The 22,948-nt window shown below is 44.3% G+C and overlaps 2 protein-coding genes across 2 annotated transcripts; both read left to right on the top strand.

Moving 5' to 3' along the window:
• The first annotated feature begins 1,750 nt into the window (after positions 1–1,750).
• On the top strand, positions 1,751–5,368 carry LOC123121709 (beta-1,3-galactosyltransferase 7). The gene is made up of 11 exons (XM_044541726.1): positions 1,751–2,071; positions 2,216–2,315; positions 2,676–2,734; positions 2,832–3,019; positions 3,414–3,477; positions 3,814–3,886; positions 4,069–4,189; positions 4,273–4,360; positions 4,455–4,580; positions 4,673–4,782; positions 4,875–5,368. The coding sequence occupies exons 1-11, from the start codon at positions 1,962–1,964 to the stop codon at positions 5,021–5,023; spliced, it is 1,188 nt and encodes a 395-aa protein (XP_044397661.1). The 5' UTR covers positions 1,751–1,961; the 3' UTR covers positions 5,024–5,368.
• A 4,697-nt stretch (positions 5,369–10,065) lies between these two features.
• On the top strand, positions 10,066–10,720 carry LOC123124893 (putative ripening-related protein 2). Its single transcript, XM_044545439.1, has one exon. The coding sequence runs from the start codon at positions 10,115–10,117 to the stop codon at positions 10,652–10,654; it is 540 nt and encodes a 179-aa protein (XP_044401374.1). The 5' UTR covers positions 10,066–10,114; the 3' UTR covers positions 10,655–10,720.
• The last annotated feature ends 12,228 nt before the right edge of the window (positions 10,721–22,948 follow it).

Genomic DNA, 22,948 nt, shown 5'->3' with positions numbered 1-22,948 from the left:
TGGCCGTGGTGGGTGCCGCGTTGACTCGGGAGACCACGAGCCAGGCGCGCACCGGGCGCCACACGGCCCCGCGTCGTCGCGTGCCCCCCACCCCACCCCACCCCACCCCACATACTCGAACGTGATACGGACCCCCCGGCAAGTCCGCCGGACGGCAGCGACGTGTGGCGCCCGGGATCCGATCCTCGGTGCCAACGCGGCCTGCCGCCGGAGCGATGGACCGTGGATGTGCAGATCACAGATGCCCACACGGCACGACCGGTCGGCCGCGCCGGCGATTTGTGCGTTTAGTTTTCCGCCCATCGTTGCTATGCTGGCTGGCTGGCTGGCACGGGGCAATTGCAAATAAGTACCGAAGCTGGCGATTTTGACTCGTTTTTCAAGGCCTATTTGATTTCAAAATAGTCATTTTATTTTAAAAGCTTTAAAGGATTCCAGTCCATACAAATATTTAGGAGTACTCTAGAAGTCTAGAGTCTATGTAGCTCTTTTTCTTTTGCGGGTAGAGTCGATTGGAAGTTTTTCCGCAAAAATAAAAAATAAAAAATAAAAATAAATCCTTCTAATCCGTAAAAAAAATATGTATGAAGGAATCCTTCTAAATATCTATGGATTGCCTTTCTACACCATAATTCAATTGGAGTTCTACTGAAAAAGGGATCCAACCTCTTGAAAGGAAAATCTGCTGTCTATGCCAATAATTACACACCCGGTCTCTACGGCTAACCCCTATTTTTTTCTAGGTGCAACCAAACACCGTAAATAACGGATTCCTATGTTTGGACACACTTATTAGACATGGCAAGCGCCTCGATGGTGCTGTATTTATTTCAACATTTTACCTGATTTTAAAGGTCATCACATTTATCTCGGCAGAGGACTCATCAGTGGTATCTTGAACAATTAATGCACCACATGTCTCTAATACAAACGATTTGAATGATTTCAAGATGGTTCGCCATGCCTGCCGCGGGGTACATGTCCCTAATATGGCGGCGTCGATTCTCGGTCATTTATGACGAGAGTTGTTCGACAGCATTTATAGTAGTATCTTCCAGAGTGAAATTGTCCTTCTCAGCTCGAGCTCATACGAGTCTCCGGCGAACAGTAAAATCCCCTCAAAATTTTTTTTTTGGCAAACTTTGACAAATGTTTTCAATGCTTACAAAGTTTCATCCTTAAATGACATCGTGGAAGTCATGAAAAAAAAAATTAGCACTCCAAAATGCTCTTGAAATAACTTTCTGGAGCATCGATTTTGCTTGCTTTGCCACGACTTCCATGAATGCTATTATATGATGGAACTTTACAAGCATTGAAAACATCTGACAAAGTTTGCGACAAAAACGTTCAGTTTTTTTTACAAGTTTTGGAGCTCGAGCTCAATTAATCCACGTCCCTTCTAGGCAAAAATACCACAAGTTCTAAATTATGTATCGATAGGACATGGATTTCTATAATTACTATGAAATTCATAAAAAAGACAAAATTGGCTCCATGTTCAACGGATTTTTTTTCTGGAGAACAAGGAAAAGTATTTTGTTTCCGCGAGAATGAATTGACTCGAATCGGTGCAGGGCCGCAGGTGTTCGTGACGACGATTACCCCCCCCCCCCCCCCCCCCCCAACAATTGCAAGACGAACGTAACAATCGCCTCCGGTTGTCACTGTCCCTGAGAAAAGAAAAACAGCCGCCCTCTGACCCCCGTTCACAGCCCTGCATTGTGAACGTAGCATTTCTTTTCTGAACCCGGCCATTGAAGATTAAACTAGTCTTCTTCTCCGTCTTTGTGTTTCCCTCCCCCGGCTTCGGTTACTTCCAACCTTCATAAAGGCCGGCCTCAGCTCCTCGCTCCCGGCACAGCACAGCAGGGCACGACGCGTTCCCCAGACCAGACCAGAGCCCCAGGCGACACACAGTTACGGAGAGAGTTCGAAGAACGGAGGTGGCTGGGAGGAAGATGAAGGCCAAGAGCGGCGCCGCCGGCGGGGAGAGGAGGCCGGTGCTGTCGAGGACGATACTGCTCCTCTGCGCCTGCAGCTTCGGCCTCGGCATGCTCTTCACCGACCGGTCAGCCCCTCTCCTCTCCCCCTAGATTGGTTTTCGCCTGACCCGCTTCCTGGCGGGGTTCTTGGATGCATCTGCTCGTCGGTTGCGCGATGCGGTGCCCATGCTCGCCGTAGGCCTGTGGCTGATGCGTGTTCTATGGCGTAGGTTCGGAGCGATGCCGGATTTGAAGAGCCCGGTGGTGGCGCAGCGGCGGCGCCAGGAAGAGGAGCTGCAGGTCGTTTCGGAAGATTTTGTCGCCAAGACGGTACGTTAGGGCGGCTGACTAATCAATGAACCTCTTCTACTTATTTATGTTGATGGTACTTATGCTTGGTTGCATTTTAAAAAGTACTATTAAATGTTTGTAAACTTTGGCATCATTAATTTTATCAATGTACAAACGCTGTAAACACCCATTGGTACTTCGATCGGCAGCATCCGTTTTTGGCACCTGGTTTATTTCAGAAAAAAGAACAAACATGGTTTATCAACATAAGATAAATCAAGTTATTTTTTTACAAGAAATAGTTGCAAGTGAAAATGGTCATTTAAATGAGAAAATCCTGATATTCTTGTTCCCCCTTTGGTATGTAATTCTCTGAACACCTTTATTTATTTATTTCAGAAACCATCTGACGACAGGGACGTGATGGGAGAAGTGGCCAAGACTCATGAGGCCATACAGTACGTTGACATGAATCCTGGAAAATGATCTGAATCTGTTAGCATTCTTGCATTATCTATTGGGGGACTAATGGGAACATATCATTTTTGTGTGTAGATATTTAGACAAGTCGATCGCCACGCTACAGATGGAGCTGGCAGCGCGGCGCAGCAGGCATGAGCTGCTTGAGAGTGCGGATGGCGTGAGGCAGGAAAGGAAGAAGGCTTTTGTGGTGATCGGGATCAACACCGCCTTCAGTAGCAAGAAGCGCCGGGATTCTGTCAGGGAGACCTGGATGCCTCAAGGTTCATACATTGCAAATGCTACCTGATTGTCTCCCTTGTTTTGGTCTGGGTGTTGCTTGCTGGCTTTCTTGTTCCTAGTTAGAACCGATGCAGAGGTGTATTTAATCAACTGGGATGATGGTGTGCAGCTAGCGAGGAAATTACAGAGAAATGTGCAAGTACAGAATCAAGGGATCAAATAGGATCATCTATCATCATAGCAAATAGAATCAATTAAATGTGATTATTTATCATCGTGACAACTAGATTAATCAAATAGGTTTATTTATCATCATAGCTCATACAGTTTGTTGCCAGAGTACTTTCTGCTAAGAGTTGAGCTATTTAGATTGGGGTGGATCATTTAGTTGGCTGACAGTTATTTCACCACACATATCTCGTCGTTATTTATCAGGTGAGAAACTCAAGAAATTGGAAGAGGAAAAGGGTGTTGTCATTCGCTTCATGATCGGTCATAGGTAAGGTTACGGACACAATATTTTATAGCTTGTTGCCAAAATATCGTAAGATGAGGTTCCGTAAAAGAAAAATCGTAACATAGAACAGATATATTGTAAATATCTCCATGGAAAGCTTACATATTTTAGCCAAGAAAAGGATTCCGCAAAGCCTCAGTTTCTTGTTCTGTTTTGATTTTCAGAGATTTCTGTAGTTATTCACTTGCTCAAATTCCAAAAGACAGATTTCACTCAAGATTCAATAGATTGTATTACTATTTTTTCAGAACACATACTGTGCAGCCTATATATATTTCCATAAGTCTAAATGTAGTAACCTGTGTTTATGCTTTACAGTCCGGCATCGAACAGCGCCCTTGATCAGGTGATTGACGTGGAAGATGCTATTCATCATGACTTTCTTAGGCTGGTATGGCGTTACTCTCCAAACACTGAATTGCATCATTTCTTTCCCCTTTCTGTTAAACGACAATCAGCCAAATCTTCTTGACATCATTGATTTTGAGGTGTCAACAGTTCAACACTGAAGTTAATTCTGATATAACTCTCAAAGATAATTTTTTTTATTCTGACATCCATCCGCGCGTGTAGGACCATGTTGAAGGTTACCACAAGCTATCTGCAAAGACCAAGACATTCTTCTCCACTGCTGTGGCCTCATGGGATGCTGATTTTTATGTCAAGGTGGATGATGATGTCCATGTCAACCTAGGTATGCTGTTGTTACATATAAATATACCCTATGAAATCCCAATAATATTGAAGAGAACTAACCAAGTGATGTATTTTGTACAGGAATGCTCCTCACAACCCTCGGGCGGCACAAATTGAAACCCCGTGTCTACATTGGCTGTATGAAGTCTGGACCGGTTCTTTCTGACAAGTAAACCTTCTGAAAACACTATCTAGCTATTACAGTCCAAGTATCAGTGCATCCTACTATTTTATAAGTACTGAATATCACTGCACTTGTTCAGAAGTTCGAAATACCATGAGCCGGAGTTCTGGAAGTTCGGAGAAGACGGGAACAAGTACTTCCGGCATGCGACCGGGCAGATATACGCCATCTCAAAAGACCTCGCCACCTACATCTCAGTCAACAAGTAAGATTAGATAACAGATAATGCTCATTCAGACAACATTTCCATTTGATGACTAGCAACTGACGCCACCGTGTTTTCGTTGTATCACCCAGCCCCCTTCTGCACAAATTCGCGAACGAAGATGTGTCGCTCGGAGCATGGTTCATCGGGCTAGATGTGGAGCACATCGACGACCGGGACATGTGCTGCGGAACTCCACCAGGTCAGTTCCTTTCAGTTGTTATTATCTACACCATGCATGGTCTCTGAAGATTTGGCACTAACATTTCATTTCTGGAACGTCTTCGGTCTCAGACTGCGAGTGGAAGGCGCAGGCAGGGAACGCATGCGTCGCTTCGTTCGACTGGAGGTGCAGCGGGGTCTGCAACCCAGTCGAGCGGCTCAAGGACGTGCACATGAGGTGCGGCGAAGGAGACGATGCCATCTGGAGCGCCTCATTCTGACGAGATCCTAACAAGTATTCAGAGTCAGGAGGTTCTGTCCGGGTATAGATGTAGACAGCGCAGATCATATATAGCTGCCTGAAGGCTCCCCGAGTGTGAGATCAGACCACAACACGATTGGGTGGGAGACGACAAGAGAAGAGATGGCTTGGCATATTATCTGATGATGAATGAATGAAGGAACAAACAGGAGGAGAATACCGGACGGACGCACCTCTCTTTCTTTTCTTTCTCTTTCTCTTTTGTACCTTGTAGAGATAGAGGTGATAGTCATATACAGATGCAGGGGCTTGTTTGGGCGTACATAAACATAACTGCATTCAATTAATTATTTCATTTCGTCTACTACATGATCATCCTTGAAGCAGTTGGAAGTTGAACAAAGCTAGGCTTTGTGTATAACCAAAATATCATCGTTGTCCCCGCCGTCTTTTGTCTTTTGTACTACGTGTGCCAGAGTTAAGGACGCTGGCATCTTCGTAACCTCCTTCCACGGGAGGTGAGATCACGACTGCTTTTTTTGTTTTCTGCCGGCTTTCTGTTTTGCTCAAAATCAACCTATGGATCAGATGCAAAAATGCCATTCACTCGCGGTAAGCATACGTTGAAATTCGATATCCAGTGGGCTTGACCCTAACACCGAAACAACCTAAAACGTCTCTCCGTTACACGATAATATAGAAGGCTCAGGTATTGGAGGGCAAACGGTGCATCTCCAAACTAGGTGTCTTTCCAAAATCTCGTGTTGAGGTTATTGCCCACCGAGAAAGAACATCTCGAAAGATTTCAACCTTAACTCTCATCAAACCTTTCTAGAACGAAGAATTCAGCATCTTTGCTGAAACTTGGGACATGGTCTTGGGCCGAATGTATTTGTTTTGCGGCAACTCTTGCCAACCACCTTACCCGGCAAGCAACTTGAACGACCATTTTCTAGCAAGCATTTGTCCTTGATTTCAAGGTACTCAATCCCAGGTTACCCTTGATCTTTCAGCCTACAAAGAACATTCTACCGCCATATGCATTGGCTTCATATTTGGTTTACGCTACATCGAATGGAGTAGCAACCACCATTCACTGTGATTTTTATGCGGTTAGAGCGGGTGGGCTAGGGAGGTTTTTACCCAATATGGATGTAAGCATAATCTTCATATTGAATCACCACCTCCCTCGATATAGGCATAGTATCTTCTTTGGTTTTTTGTTGCTACCTTACCAACGCTTGGTAGGCATAGTATCTTTTTTTTTTGCAGGTCGGCATAGTATCTTCTTGATGCTACATTTTGAGTTAATAAAAGTGCCCTTTATAAAAGAAATAGCTAGATGATATTTTTATTTAGAGAAAAGTATGTTTTTGGTCCCTCAGGTTTCCAAAAAGTACAGACTTGGTCCCTCAAGATTTTTTGGTATACATTTGGTCCCTCAAGTCTCAAAACCGGACAAGTTTGGTCCTAAACCAGATTTTGACCCTGTTGACCGGGTTTGACCGCCACAAAACCGCCTGATGAACAATAAATTCGAGTTTTTTTAAAAAAAATCTTCAAAAAAATCTGGAAATTTTTGGGGTCCAATATGCTTACATGTGTAAGGTTCGACCAAATTTTCGTGGTCTGTCAACACTCGAGGAGCTCGTGACAAAAAGAACAAAAATATCTGTCTGATGAATAGTAAATTCAAAAAAAGTAAAAAAAATTCAAAAAATTCTGAAATTTTTTGGGGTCCAATATGGTTACATGCGCAAGGTGCGACCAACACTTCGTCATGAAATGACATAGGACGGGCTCTAGCAAAAAAACAAATTTTGGCTATTTTTTGTGAGTGAAAATTTGTTTTTTTTTTGCCATGAGCTCCTTGAGTCTCGTAACACCACCAAATTTTGGCCGAACCTTGAGCATGTAATCATATTAGACCCCAATAAATTTCAGAATTTTTGAATTGTTCTGATTTTATTTTCGAATTTACTGTTCATCGGACGTAGATATTTTTCTTTTTTTGCCACGAGCTCCTCAACTGCCGAAAGACCACGAAAATTTGGTCGCACCTTTGTGCATGTAAGCATATTTGACCCCAAAAATTCCAGATTTTTTTGAAGATTTGTTTTCTAAAAGCTCAAATTTACTGTTCATCGGGCGGTTTTGTGGCGGTCAAACCCGGTCAACGGGGTCAAAATCTGGTTTAGGACCAAACTTGTCCGGTTTTGAGACTTGAGGGACCAAATGTATACCAAAAAATCTTGAGGGACCAAGTATGTACTTTTTGGGATCTTGAGGGACCAAAAACATACTTTTCTCTTTCATTTATACTCATCACATTGCCAAAAGAATGAATATGTAAAGGACATATCCAGTGCTAGAAGCTCACACACCAAGTGAATAATCCATACCCTCTTGGGTAGTTTAAAGAAGGAAAACATAGACATCAATAAAACTGGTATGAACAAGATTGATAAGGACAACACCCCCATAGGAGAGCTTGCTCTTCCACCTATCGAGTTTCTTTTTATAATCGATTATCAATACACTTCCACTCTTTATTCAAGAGCCTACGATAGAAAACTGGGATACCAAGGCATCAAAATGGAGGTGAGCACGACTCACAACTGAAAAGTTCCTTGTACTAGTGTTCAACTTCTTTGGCATTCCAAAACAAAATAACATACTTTCATGAAACCTTTAATACACCATTGACGTTGAACATGCCACGAGTGATCACTTTGGTGCTTACAGTTGTAGAATACCGAAAAGTGGTGTAAAATCTTTGCTTTCATATGCAATACAGTGCACTCGTCATCCGTAGATGTTAGCTGCGTTAACATGGCACCGGGTTTTCCGTTGGCGTGTCAGTGTGGCGCGGGCCCTCTTGCAGCGGCGGACAGGCTGGCTCGCATAGTATCCGTCTCTATGACCATTGGATCCCACCTATCAGTGAACACTACAAAGGAATAATTGATATGAAAAATGGTAGCCTCCGGGGGACAAACCGATGACATCGTCGTTATCCCGTCACCCGTGCTAGCCACTCCACCCAATGTCTTTAATGTATAGATATGATAACTAGGCTTTATGTCTTGTAACCAAACACACTCGTGGGGCTTAGATGGGTTGCAATCAATATGGCCTATTTTCCACAGGTTAGTTTCTTTTTCCTTTTTAAAAAATTATGTAAATCATAACCACATTAATAAAAATAAAAATAAATGATATACATACAAATAAAATAATGTTCTTTAAAAAATGTTTATGTAGTTTAAAAGTATTAATGTATAATTTTGAAATATTCATATAATTAAAAATCATATTTATGAATTACCAAAATATTTTTATAATTTAAATAATATTCTTTTGATGATCTGCATCACACTAGAACCGTATCTATCTTTCCGTACATAATTTCTTGTTCATTTTATTTAAAAATAATTTTTGCAAACATACAAACTTTATTAAAAAATGTGATTTTAAAAACGAAACAAACATTTTCTTAGAGCATGTCACTTTTACATACCACATTTATATTTTATTAAACGCATGAATTTTTAAAATTATATACAGAATTATTTAAATACATAAGAGATTTTCATACTTACACCAATATATGTTATTAAATACATGAACACCTTTTGAAATTATATATTTTTTATAATTACACAAACATTTTAAAAAATAAGTTATTTTATTTGTATGAACATTATTTCATAAATACAAATTCACTGCTCTGGTTTTAATTTACATGTTGTTTTTACAGATTTCTAAAAAATGAAATAAATTTTTTGTGCTAAACACACTTGCTTTATTGATAAATGTCCAAATACATTTCTATAAAATGAAAACACTAATATGTAAAATGGGCCACCCTGATTGCAGCCCATTTAGCCCCATGAGCCTGTGCTCAGTCCATGTGTTGTAATAGCATCGCTTGCATTTTTGTCCAAAAAAAAAACATCGCTTGCATTGGGTTACAAGACATAAAATCTAGTTATAATCATGGGCGCATTAGGTTGAGTGTCGAGCTCCACGGGAGGGATGGCGCGTGGTCTTCGGTTTCATTTTTCATATGAATTATTTCTTGGTGTTGTTCACTGACAGGTGGGACCCAACGACCAACTAGTCTATTCCATCGATGCAAGCGGGCCCCTCACCATGTGGGCATGGCAACATAAATATGATGCCACACCATCACATTTAACGTCTGTATTAGACCCGCGTGCCAAGATTTTGAACCACTTTTCTGTAGTGTAAAACTACAAGCACCATAGTGATCCTCCATGAAAAGTTCAAGCGCCAATGCTGCATTTACCTCTATGAAAGTTAATCTTGAGGAGTGAGGCGTTCTGGCTCCCAGGAGCATCTGCAGCTGCGTTGAATAAAAAAATTAAAACAAATACTAGAAAAATTCAAAAAAAATCTAATTTTTTGGGCATGGTAGATAATTTGGTGCGTGATGTTCGGTCCAAATTTAATCATTTGCTGAGAGCTACTCAAATGTCCAAATGCTCTGAAATTTGGAGCGCACCTCACACACCAAATTATCTATCATGCTCTGTTTTGACCCAATTTTCTTGACCGGGTGTAGATGATCCCGGGCTCAGAATTGGATATTCGAATCTTAAGGCCTAATAATTGTTGAAAAGATGTTTGGACGGTGTTCGATGAAGATGATGGTGCCGTCCGCAACGGTGTTAGAGAGAGGCGACACGGTATGGATGTCATGCCACGAGGTGCCCGTAGCAGGACGGCACGTCTAGCATTTACGACAGGCTTCCCTATTTCGGCTACTATTGCTACGCATCTTCTTGACATTTCCATGTCGCGTCGCCATCTACGTACTGTCCTCCCCTCACTCCTTCGCCGCCTCAGTTTGACTTTTGAGGCATTTTCTTTGCGATCGCAAGGACAAAAGCCTGAGGTTCGTCCACGAATCCTCACCCTCAACCGCAGCACATGCAATGCAGGATCACACGGGACGAAATACGAGTCGCAAACAAACACCGGAGCACGCGCACTGGACGAACACGCCGCCTGCCTATATATAGAGAGCTGGCCACTGCACACTCTCACAGTCTCACACCCGCCGCTCAGCCGTAACTTCACAAAGATGCTGAGGTCCACCGGCCGCCTTCTGCTGCTCGCGCTAGCGGCGAGCCACCTGCTGCTCACCGCCGCCGGCGCTGGCTGCGAGCCGAGCGGCACGCTCCGGCCGACCCAGAGCCACGCGTGCCAGGACTGCTGCAAGGCCGGGCAGGCGTACCCGACGTACAGGTGCTCGCCGCCGGTCTCCTCGTCCACCCGGGCGGTCATGACTCTGAACGACTTCGACGCGGGCGGCGACGGCGGGGACCCGTCCGAGTGCGACGGCGCGTTCCACCGCAGCTCGGAGCGCGTGGCGGCGCTGTCCACGGGGTGGTACAGCGGGGGCTCCCGCTGCGGCAAGAGCATACGGATCCGGGCCAACGGCAGGTCCGTGCTCGCCAAGGTCGTCGACGAGTGCGACACCGTGAACGGGTGCGACCGCGAGCACGCCTTCCAGCCGCCGTGCCGCAACAACGTCGTCGACGCCTCCCAGGCGGTCTGGGACGCGCTGGGCATCACCGGGGAGGAGGTCGGCGAGTACAACGTCACTTGGTCAGATGCATGACCTATATATGTGCATGGACGAATAGAGTGTACACGCGGACCCAAAATGAATAAACGGAATTTATAAGGGCCGCCTATTTAACAGGGCATCTGAATTTTCTTTTGGCTTAAGTCGATTTTCCCAGCCATCCAACGAGCCGTTAGCGGGCTACGTGGCAGGTACGCTTTGCCCTGGAGTGCTTTGCCGAGCCAACTTCGGCTTATCGGAGTGTACGCCGTGTGCGCTGTTTAAGCTGAAAATGCCTGAACGCGGTGTTCACGGCGTACACGTAGGTAAGCCGAGTACCACCTGTTTGTGGTGTGCCATCATGGGCATACTCGGGTTAGGTGCAGATAAGTCGTAAATTAACCCGTGTTTCAGCACTCGGTTTACCGTATGATACTAGGTGACTGTGTTTTTCCGTAGTGGCTGCAACATTTTCGGAGATGTGGCTAGTTTTCTCTTCTTCTTTTTGGCGGGTGGGCAGATGTGGCTAGTTGCGGCCTAGGCGTGGCAAAATGTTAAAGGGTGGAGGTGGGGCGTTTCATTTTTGACCGCCAGTGAGATCTCTTGATGAGAGGCAGGGTTTGGAGAAGTGGTAGCGGGGAAAGAAATCTACAGAGCCGTTGGATCAGGATCATACCGAGGAGAGTGAAGTAACCGAAAACAATATTAGCCGCATTTCTCATACTAGTAGTCGCTCTTACGGAGGAGAGAGTGCAGTTTTTTTAAAGAAAGGCCATCATGGCTGGCTTTATTAAGACAAAAAAACGAAAACATCATCTACGAGCGAATTCACCACACAAACTGGTGGCTCGTCCAACCAACTTGTAGAAGTCTTATTACAAAAACTAAAATTAGCTAGCACATGCGTCACTTGATTAGCAGATCGAAAACAATGCATATAATTGACCTTCCCAATTGATACTCCAATGTCAACACATTCCGTAAAAATTGCAGCCGCGGGATCCCACCATGTATTATGTCCCGTACAGAAATTAATAACCTCCTGTGAGTCTGATTTAGCCTCGACACGGTGGAATCCCAAGGAGTTGGCAAACCCTAGACCATCTCTCATCGTCATTTCAGTGGTAACCGCATCCGCTGCAAATTAAAGGGGATATATCGGCAGTAACCTGCTAGAAAAGTTCCCCTCTCATCTCGTATTATTGCCGCGGTTGCACGAGCTCCATCATCTGCAAAGAAAGCAGCATCAACATTTACTTTGACAAATTTTGGTTCTGGCCGAGTCCACTTATGCTCCAGTGTAGACATATTCTTCGTATTGGATCTCTGAAAATTAGATGCAATAGCTAGTACAGATAGATGCCATCTTTCTGGTGGCGGGTACGCTTCATTGTGAGTGATCCGTCGACGAGTCCACCAAAGGTACCAACAGCCAACCAGAATCACCTGCTTAATGTCCAAAGAAGGCATGATCTGTAGTGGTGTATTAGGCAGTAATAGAATATGTTCCAGGACATCTGACCCTGAACGATCCACAATAATTGATGTGGCAATCATATCACTTAGGCCTAAACTTTGCCACAAACCCTTCGCATGCATACATTGAAAAAAGAGATGGTTGATCTTCTGCATGTTGATGGTATATAGGACAGGACCCAATTGTACCTATGTGCCGATTCACCAATATAACTTTTAGGGGAATAATCCCGTGAAGCATACGCCATCCAAAAATTGATACTTTACGTGGGACCTTAATCTTCCACAATGTACTCCACACCGCCGGTATGTTAGAGCCGCTCGGACGAGCTAAGGTATTTGCATGGGCTCGATAAGTATACAACCACTGTAAATGATATGCCGAGCAAACGGTAAAAATACCTCTTCTATCTACATGCCAGGCTATAAAATCATCGAATCCTTGGTTGCCCAACGGGATTTGTAGAATCCTGCGGACATCAACTGGATTAAAAATAGTCCTTATGAGCTCTTCATCCCAAGAACCAGTATGTGGGTCAATAAGATCATTTACACTGGTTAACACCGTATGCCCTCTGGATGTAATTATTTTCCGGTCCGGACTTGATGGACCAGACTTGATGGAATCCCTGGGTCATTCCATATGTTAACATCCTCTCCCGTTCCAATCCTCCAAATGTATCCCTTTTTGAACATCTCCAGCCCTTTCATGATACTCTGCCACGTGAAGGAAGCTCCATTTTTTAAGCTTGCCTGGAGCAAACTACCATTTGGATAATATTTTGCTTTCAATACCTTTGCACACAGGGAGTCAGGTTTTGTGATAAGCCTCCAACATTGTTTGGCCAGCATAGCAAGATTAAACGAGTAAAGATCTCTGAACCCCGTCCTTCACTCTTTGGGTAACAGAGTTTCCACCAAGAATACCAATGCATCTTTTTATGCTCTTCATCGTCACTCCACCAAAATTGTGCAATGACATCCGTGATTTCTTTGCAAGTTCCTTTTGGCAAGCAAAATACTGACATGGCAAACACAGGGATCGCTTGAGCAACAACTTTTAATAGGATTTCTTTACCTCCAGTAGATAACTGTTTTTCCATCCAGCCATGAATTCTCTGCTTGATTCTTTCAATAAAATGCCTAAAGCAATCACTCCGATCAGCACCCACCATTGCAGGTAGCCCAAGGTACTTATCAGAAAGTGCTTCAGTATCAATGTGCAACTGCTGGCAAATCTCAGATCTGGATACAACATTAGTATTGGGACTAAAGAAAATACTTGATTTTGCCAAACTCACCAGTTGTCCTGAATTTTGACAGTAGGTGTCTAGAACTTGTTGTAAGGAAGCTGCATTTAACACATCTGCGTTCATGAGAATCAAAGAGTCATCAGCAAATAAAAGGTGTGATACTGATGGTGCATTCCTGCACACTTTAATTCCCTCAATGCCACCAGCTTCTTCTTCAAACTGCAATAAACTAGATAGCCCTTCTGCACAAAGTAGGAACAGGTAAGGAGAGAGGGGGTCTCCTTGCCTAATACCTCTAGTGGGGGTGAAAAAATCTGTCTCCTGAGAATTATATCTGACTTTGTATCTCACTGAACTCACACAAGCCATCAGCATATCAAGAAAGTGCTCATGGAATCCCAACATAAGCATCATATTCCTTAAAAACACCCATTCAACTCGATCATAGGCCTTATGCATATCAAATTTAGTTGCACACGACCCAGTCCTTCCTGCTCGCTTATTCTTGATCTTATGCACGCACTCATAAGCAATGAGTATGTTATCAGTTATTAGTCTCCCAGGAACAAAAGCACTCTGAGTGGGGGGAGACTACCCCAGGGAGAATATTCTTCAAACGTGCAGCCAACATTTTGGAGATAGTTTTATACAAAACATTACACAAACTGATAGGTCTAAATTGAGTTACCAGCTCTGGGGTATCAATCTTAGGGATCATCACAATTGTGGTATCATTCCATTCAGCCGGATTTTTTCTGGAGTTAATGGCAATCAGTACCTCATGGGTAATATCATCACCTAAGATATGCCAATACTTCTTGAAAAATATAGCATGAAGACCATCTGGGCCAGGTGCTTCTAAATCTCCAATGCTGAACACAGCTTTGCAAACATCATCAGGTGTAAAAGGGGCCAGTAACATATCATTCATTTGCATGGTGACTTTTGATTCTACTTTTTGCAGGAGAGAGGGATCGGTTTGCTGCACCTCATACGTGAATAAGTTAGCAAAATAACTCTGAATATGTGGATGGAGAGAATCCGTACCTTCCATCCAAATACCATCATTATCTTTTAACTTCTTAATATAGTTCCTTTTCCTTCTAGCCGACGTGTATGCCTGGAAAAAACCTGTATTGCGATCACCATACTTCAGCCATGCCACTCTTGAATTCTGCATCATGTGGATCTCCTCCAATTCTAGGAGGTATTCAATAAGTTCTGATAATTCTTTCTTTCTTTCCTCATACGAATCATCTATTGGGCCCGCCATAACTCTCTCCAGTTCCTTTTGCGCCTTCTTTAGTCTCTTCTTCGGTTTCTTGAGGACCCGCTGATCCCAGTCATGGAATTGGGCATGCATACGATTCAGCTCTGTATAAATGTTATTTGCTGTCGGGTCAGTCCCAACTTTATTCCATGCATCAAGCACAGTTTCATTAAATTGTTCGTCATGAAGCCATCTTGCCTCGAACCTCCTTGGCAGGCCTAGACCAGCTTGTCTCGGTAACGAGTAATACTCCGTATTCACTAGCAAAGGTCGGTGATCGCTGTGATTATACTACAGATTCTCCAAAGCTGCTTCAGGGAATAGCACTGACCACGCCTCATTAATCAGACCCCTGTCCAACCTTTCCCTAATTCTTCCCCTGTGCCATGTGAACCAATCCCCAACAAAACCGAGGTCACGTAACTCGCAGGTTTCAATTGCTGATTGGAATGCCATCATATATTGTTGAGGCCGAGGGTTACCGCCATCCTTTTCTTCAAGCGATTGGATTTCATTGAGGTCACCGATCAATAACCAAGGAAGATCATACGCCCCGTGAAGCTGGCGCATGCGATCCCACGTTTTATATTTATGTTCCCACCGGGATTCACCATAGATCCCTGTTAGTCTCCAAGTTTGATTAGTCCCATCATTAACTTCCACATCTATGTACATAGGATCAAGGTCTAGCCTCTGAATATCGATCTCCCTTTTCCATAACATCAACAGTCCTCCTTTTCTTCCATCACTAGGGCACACAAGCTTTTGATCCATCTTCAATATCTTCCTTAAACACTCTGCTGGATAGCTGTCTAAATGAGTCTCTGACAAGAACATCAAATCAGGAGCCCAATTACGCTGAACATCCAACAAAGCACGCACTGCTGGGGCGTTTGCAAGGCCCCGACAGTTCCAGGCCAGTAGCTTCATTGCTTCTTACCTCAAACTAACAAAACATCCAGAATCTAGGACAATCCACCAACAGCAGATAACTCCGTGATAGATTGGATAGATATTGCCAAACTTAGTGTCTGATCTTACTTGACATGTTCCTCCGAGCTAGCCGGTGGAACAGAGAAGAACTAATCTACTGTTGTTCAAGAACAAGGCCAGAACAAACAACAGAGAGAGAAAACAAGCCACGACACCACAAGGGCGCCGTCTGGGACAAGTAGCGCCGGCTTCCGCGCCGCCGCCCGGAAGGCGGCCGACGGCGGCCCGGCAAAACCCTAGTCGCCTGGGTGATCGCCTGTCGTAGAGAAAAACACTTCGCCAACTTCTTTCTATGTGGGTTCCTTAATTAATTGAGGAGAGACACTAGTAGAAAACAGGGCTTTGGTTGGGTCCTGGCAAGCCCATTAGTCCCGGTTCAGTCACGAACCGGGACCCATGGGGGCATACGTCCCGGTTCGTGAGCCCAAGGGGCCGGCCGGGGCCTCGTGGGCATTGGTCCCGGTTCGTATGGACCCATTTGTCCCGGTTCCTGGCACGAACCAGAACCAATAGGCTCGTGGCTTGAACCGGGACAAAAGGTGGGGCTTTAGTCCTGGCTCCAGCAACGAACCGAGACAAATGAGTTGCCTATATATACCCCATCGCCGCGGCAGAGCACTCCACAGTGCTCTGCTTTTCTGGCCGGCGAGGGGAAGGCATTTGGGTGCTCTAGCTCACCTCCTATGCACATGAGGTGTTCGATGAAATGCCCGAGCCACACTAGTTAAGCTTTCTCCTCTCGAAGCTCGACCTCCAAGCTCCATTTTCCTCGAGATTTGCATAGGGTTAGCGGTTCGTCACGTCCTGTCCCCGTCTTCACCGCCGTTGATCGCCCGCGCCGATCTCGTCGCCGGCACCACCGTGGTGAGCCTCTTGTTCTTATCTTCTTTCTGAAAGAAAATAATTCTTACTTTAGATAGATACTTGTCTAATTATATATAATGCACGCAGATGAACCAGCAATGGATGTATGGTGACAGACACACCTCCGAGTACGTTAAGGGCGTGCATAATTTTCTCGAAGTGGCTGAGGCAAACAAGCAGAATGGTTTTATGTGTTGTCCATGCCCTAGTTGTGGGAATATGAAGTCTTGCTCTGACCGGAAAATCCTTCACACCCACCTGCTTTATAAGGGTTTCATGCCACACTATAATGTTTGGACGAGGCACGGAGAAATTGTTGGGGAACGTAGTAAATTCAAAAAATTTCCTACGCACACGCAGGATCATGGTGATGCATAGCAACGAGAGGGGAGAGTGTTTTCCACGTACCCTCGTAGACCGAAAGCGGAAGCGTTAGCACAACGTGGTTGATGTAGTCGTACGTCTTCACGATCCGACCGATCCAAGTACCGAACGTACGGCACCTCCGAGTTCAGCACACGTTCAACTCGATGACGTCCCGCGAACTCCGATCCAGCAGAGCTTCACGGGAGAGTTCCGTCAGCACGACGGCGTGATGACAGTGATGCTGTTGCTACCGACGCAGGGCTTCGCCTAAGCACCGCTACGATATGACCGAGGTGGAATATGGTGGAGGGGGGCACCGCACACGGCTGGAATAGATCAACAGATCAACTTGTGTGTCAAGAGGTGCCCCCCTTCCCCCGTATATAAAGGAGCAAGGGGGGGGAGGCGGCCGGCCAGGAGGAGGGCGCGCCAAGGGGGAAGTCCTACTCCCACCGGGAGTAAGACTCCTCCTTTTCCTTGTTGGAGTAGGAGAGGGAAGGAAGGGAGAGAGGAGGAGAAGGAAAAAGGGGGGCGCCGCCCCCCTCCTTGTCCAATTCGGACTAGAGGGGGAGGGGGCGCGCAGCTGCCCTGGCCGCCCTCCTCTTCTCCCACTAAGGCCCATGAGGCCCAATTAACTCCCCGGGGGGTTCCGGTAACCCCCCGGTACTCTGGTAAATGTCTGAAACTTCCCGGAACCTTTCCGGTGTCCAAACATAGTTGTCCAATATATCGATCTTTATGTCTCGACCATTTTGAAACTCCTCGTCATGTCCGTGATCATATCCGGGACTCCGAACTACCTTCGGTACATCAAAACACAAAAAACTCATAATACCGATCGTCACCAAACTTTAAGCGTGCGGACCCTACGGGTTTGAGAACTATGTAGACATGACCGAGACACGTCTTCGGTCAATAACCAATAGCGGAACCTGGATGCTCATATTGGCTCCTACATATTCTACGAAGATCTTTATCGGTCAAACCGCATAACAACATACGTTGTTCCCTTTGTCATCGGTATGTTACTTGCCCGAGATTCGATCGTCGACATCTCAATACCTAGTTCAATCTCGTTACCGGCAAGTCTCTTTGCTCGTTCTGTAATGCATCATCTCGCAACTAACTCATTAGTCACATTGCTTGCAAGGCTTATAGTGATGTGCATTACCGAGAGGGCCCAGAGATACCTCTCCGACAATCGGAGTGACAAATCCTAATCTCGAAATACGCCAACTCAACAAGTACCTTCGGAGACACCTGTAGAGCACCTTTATAATCACCCAGTTACGTTGTGACGTTTGGTAGCACACAAAGTGTTCCTCCGGTAAACGGGAGTTGCATAATCTCATAGTCATAGGAACATGTATAAGTCATGAAGAAAGCAATAGCAACATACTAAACGATCAAGTGCTAAGCTAACGGAATGGGTCAAGTCAATCACATCATTCTCCTAATGATGTGATCCCGTTAATCAAATGACAACTCATGTCCATGGCTAGGAAACTCAACCATCTTCGATTAACGAGCTAGTCAAGTAGAGGCATACTAGTGACACTATGTTTGTCTATGTATTCACACATGTATTATGTTTCCGGTTAATACAATTCTAGCATGAATAATAAACATTTATCATGATATGAGGAAATAAATAATAACTTTATTATTGCCTCTAGGGCATATTTCCTTCAGTCTCCCACTTGCACTAGAGTCAATAATCTAGATTACACAGTAATGATTCTAACACCCATGGAGTTTGGTGCTGATCATGTTTTGCTCGTGGAAGAGGCTTAGTCAACGGGTCTGCAACATTCAGATCCGTATGTATCTTGCAAATCTCTATGTCTCCCACCTGGACTTGGTCCCGGATGGAATTGAAGCGTCTCTTGATGTGCTTGGTCCTCTTGTGAAATCTGGATTCCTTTGCCAAGGCAATTGCACCAGTATTGTCACAAAAGATTTTCATTGGACCCGATGCACTAGGTATGACACCTAGATCGGATATGAACTCCTTCATCCAGACTCCTTCATTTGCTGCTTCCGAAGCAGCTATGTACTCCGCTTCACACGTAGATCCCGCCACGACGCTTTGTTTAGAACTGCACCAACTGACAGCTCCACCGTTCAATGTAAACACGTATCCGGTTTGCGATTTAGAATCGTCCGGATCAGTGTCAAAGCTTGCATCGACGTAACCATTTACGACTAGCTCTTTGTCACCTCCATAAACGAGAAACATATCCTTAGTCCTTTTCAGGTATTTCAGGATGTTCTTGACCGCTGTCCAGTGATCCACTCCTGGATTACTTTGGTACCTCCCTGCTAGGCTAATAGCAAGACACACATCAGGTCTGGTACACAGCATTGCATACATGATAGAGCCTATGGCTGAAGCATAGGGAACATCTTTCATTTTCTCTCTATCTTCTGCAGTGGTCGGGCATTGAGTCTGACTCAACTTCACACCTTGTAACACAGGCAAGAACCCTTTCTTTGCTTGATCCATTTTGAACTTCTTCAAAACTTTGTCAAGGTATGTGCTTTGTGAAAGTCCTATCAAGCGTCTTGATCTATCTCTATAGATCTTGATGCCTAATATGTAAGCAGCTTCACCGAGGTCTTTCATTGAAAAACTCTTATTCAAGTATCCTTTTATGCTATCCAGAAATTCTATATCATTTCCAATCAGCAATATGTCATCCACATATAATATCAGAAATGCTACAGAGCTCCCACTCACTTTCTTGTAAATACAGGCTTCTCCAAAAGTCTGTATAAAACCATATGCTTTGATCACACTATCAAAACGTTTATTCCAACTCCGAGAGGCTTGCACCAGTCCATAAATGGATCGCTGGAGCTTGCACACTTTGTTAGCTCCCTTTGGATCGACAAAACCTTCTGGTTGCATCATATACAACTCTTCTTCCAGAAATCCATTCAGGAATGCAGTTTTGACATCCATTTGCCAAATTTCATAATCATAAAATGCGGCAATTGCTAACATGATTCGGACAGACTTAAGCATCGCTACGGGTGAGAAAGTCTCATCGTAGTCAATCCCTTGAACTTGTCGAAAACCTTCCGCAACAAGTCGAGCTTTATAGACAGTAACATTACCGTCAGCGTCAGTCTTCTTCTTGAAGATCCATTTATTCTCAATGGCTTGCCGATCATCGGGCAAGTCAACCAAAGTCCACACTTTGTTCTAATACATGGATCCCATCTCAGATTTCATGGCCTCAAGCCATTTTGCGGAATCTGGGCTCACCATCGCTTCTTCATAGTTCGTAGGTTCGCCTTGGTCAAGTAACATGACCTCCAGAATAGAATTACCGTACCACTCTGGTGTGGATCTTACTCTGGTTGACCTACGAGGTTCAGTAGTAACTTGCTCTGAAGTTTCATGATCAATATCATTAGCTTCCTCACTAATTGGTGTAGGTGTCACAGGAACCGGTTTCTGTGATGAACTATTTTCCAATAAGGGAGCATGTACAGTTACCTCATCAAGTTCTACTTTCCTCCCACTCACTTCTTTTGAGAGAAACCCCTTCTCTAGAAAGGATCCATTCTTAGCAACGAATGTCTTGCCTTCGGATCTGTGATAGAAGGTGTACCCAACAGTTTCCTTTGGGTATCCTATGAAGACACATTTCTCCGATTTGGGTTCGAGCTTATCAGGTTGAAGCTTTTTCACATAAGCATCGTAGCCCCAAACTTTAAGAAACGACAACTTTGGTTTCTTGCCAAACGACAGTTCATAAGGCGTCGTCTCAATGGATTTCGATGGTGCCCTATTTAACGTGAATGCAGTCGTCTCTAAAGTAAAACCCCAAAACGATAGCGGTAAATTAGTAAGAGACATCATAGATCGCACCATATCTAGTAAAGTACGATTACGACGTTCGGACACACCATTACGATGTGGTGTTTCGGGTGGCGTGAGTTGTGAAACTATTCCGCATTGTTTCAAATGTAGACCAAACTCGTAACACAAATATTCTCCTTCACGATGAGATCGTAAAAACTTTATTTTCTTGTTACGATGATTTTCCAGTTCACTCTGAAATTCTTTGAACTTTTCAAATGTTTCAGACTTATGTTTCATTAAGTAGATGTACCCATATCTGCTGAAATCATCTTTGAAGGTGAGAAAATAACGATACCCGCCGTGAGCCTCAACATTCATCGGACCACATACATCAGTATGTATGTTCTCCAACAAATCTGTTGCTCGCTCCATTGTTCCGGAGAACGGCATCTTTGTCATCTTGCCCATAAGGCATGGTTCGCAAGTACCAAGTGATTCATAATCAAGTGATTCCAAAAATCCATCAGTATGGAGTTTCTTCATGCGCTTTACACCAATATGACCCAAATGGCAGTGCCACAAATAAGTTGCACTACCATTGTCAACTCTGCATCTTTTGGCTTCAACATTATGAATATGTGTATCACTACTATCGAGATTCAACAAAAATAGACCACTCTTCAAGGGTGCATGACCATAAAAGATATTACTCATATAAACATAACAACCATTATTCTCAGATTTAAATGAATAACGTCTCGCATCAAACAAGATCCAGATATAATGTTCATGCTTAACGCTGGTACCAAATAACAATTATTTAGGTCTAAAACTAATCCCGAAGGTAGATGTAGACGTAGCGTGCCGACGGCGATCACATCGACTTTGGAACCATTTCCCACGCGCATCGTCACCTCGTCCTTAGCCAGTCTTCGCTTAATCCATAGTCCCTGTTTCGAGTTGCAAATATTAGCAACAGAACCAGTATCAAATACCCAGGTGCTACTGCGAGCTCTAGTAAGGTACACATCAATAACATGTATATCACATATACCTTTGTTCACCTTGTCATTCTTCTTATCCGCCAAATACTTGGGGCAGTTCCGCTTCCAGTGACCAGTCTGCTTGCAGTAGAAGCACTCAGTCTCAGGCTTAGGTCCAGACTTGGGTTCCTTCTCTTGAGCAGCAACTTGTTTGCTGTTCTTCTTGAAGTTCCCCTTCCTTTTCCCTTTGCCCTTTTTCTTGAAACTGGTGGTCTTGTTGACCATCAACACTTGATGCTCCTTCTTGATTTCTACCTCCGCAGCCTTTAGCATTGCGAAGAGCTCGGGAATTGTCTTATCCATCCCTTGCATATTGTAGTTCATCACGAAGCTCTTGTAGCTTGGTGGTAGTGATTGAAGAATTCTGTCAATGACACTATCATCCGAAAGATTAACTCCCAGTTGAATCAAGTGATTGTTATACCCAGACATTTTGAGTATATGTTCACTGATAGAACTATTCTCCTCCATCTTGCAGCTTTAGAACTTATTGGAGACTTCATATCTCTCAATCCGGGCATTTGCTTGAAATATTAACTTCAACTCCTGGAACATCTCATATGCTCCATGACGTTCAAAACGTCGTTGAAGTCCCGGTTCTAAGCCGTAAAGCATGGCACACTGAACTATCGAGTAGTCATCAACTTTGCTCTGCCAGACGTTCTTAACGTCGTCAGTTGCATCTGCAGCAGGCCTGGCACCCAGCGGTGCTTCCAGGACGTAATTCTTCTGTGCAGCAATGAGGATAATCCTCAAGTTACGGACCCAGTCCGTGTAATTGCTACCATCATCTTTCAACTTTGCTTTCTCAAGGAACGCATTAAAATTCAACGGAACAACAACACGGGCCATCTATCTACAATCAACATAGACAAGCAAAATACTATCAGGTACTAAGTTCATGATAAATTTAAGTTCAGTTAATCATATTACTTAAGAACTCCTACTTAGATAGACATCCCTCTAATCATCTAAGTGATCACGTGATCCAAATCAACTAAACCATGTCCGATCATCACGTGAGATGGAGTAGTTTTCAATGGTGAACATCACTATGTTGATCATATCTACTATATGATTCACGCTCGACCTTTCGGTCTCAGTGTTCCGAGGCCATATCTGCATATGCTAGGATCGTCAAGTTTAACCCGAGTATTCTGCGTGTGCAAAACTGGCTTGCACCCGTTGTAGATGAACGTAGAGCTTATCACACCCGATCATCACGTGGTGTCTCGGCACGACGAACTTTGGCAACGGTGCGTACTCAGG

Source organism: Triticum aestivum, chromosome 5D (assembly GCF_018294505.1).
Source record: "Triticum aestivum cultivar Chinese Spring chromosome 5D, IWGSC CS RefSeq v2.1, whole genome shotgun sequence".
Classification (NCBI taxonomy): Eukaryota; Viridiplantae; Streptophyta; class Magnoliopsida; order Poales; family Poaceae; genus Triticum; species Triticum aestivum.
The sequence above is the reverse complement of the archived record's forward strand: the minus strand, read 5'-3'. Positions and strand labels throughout refer to the sequence as shown.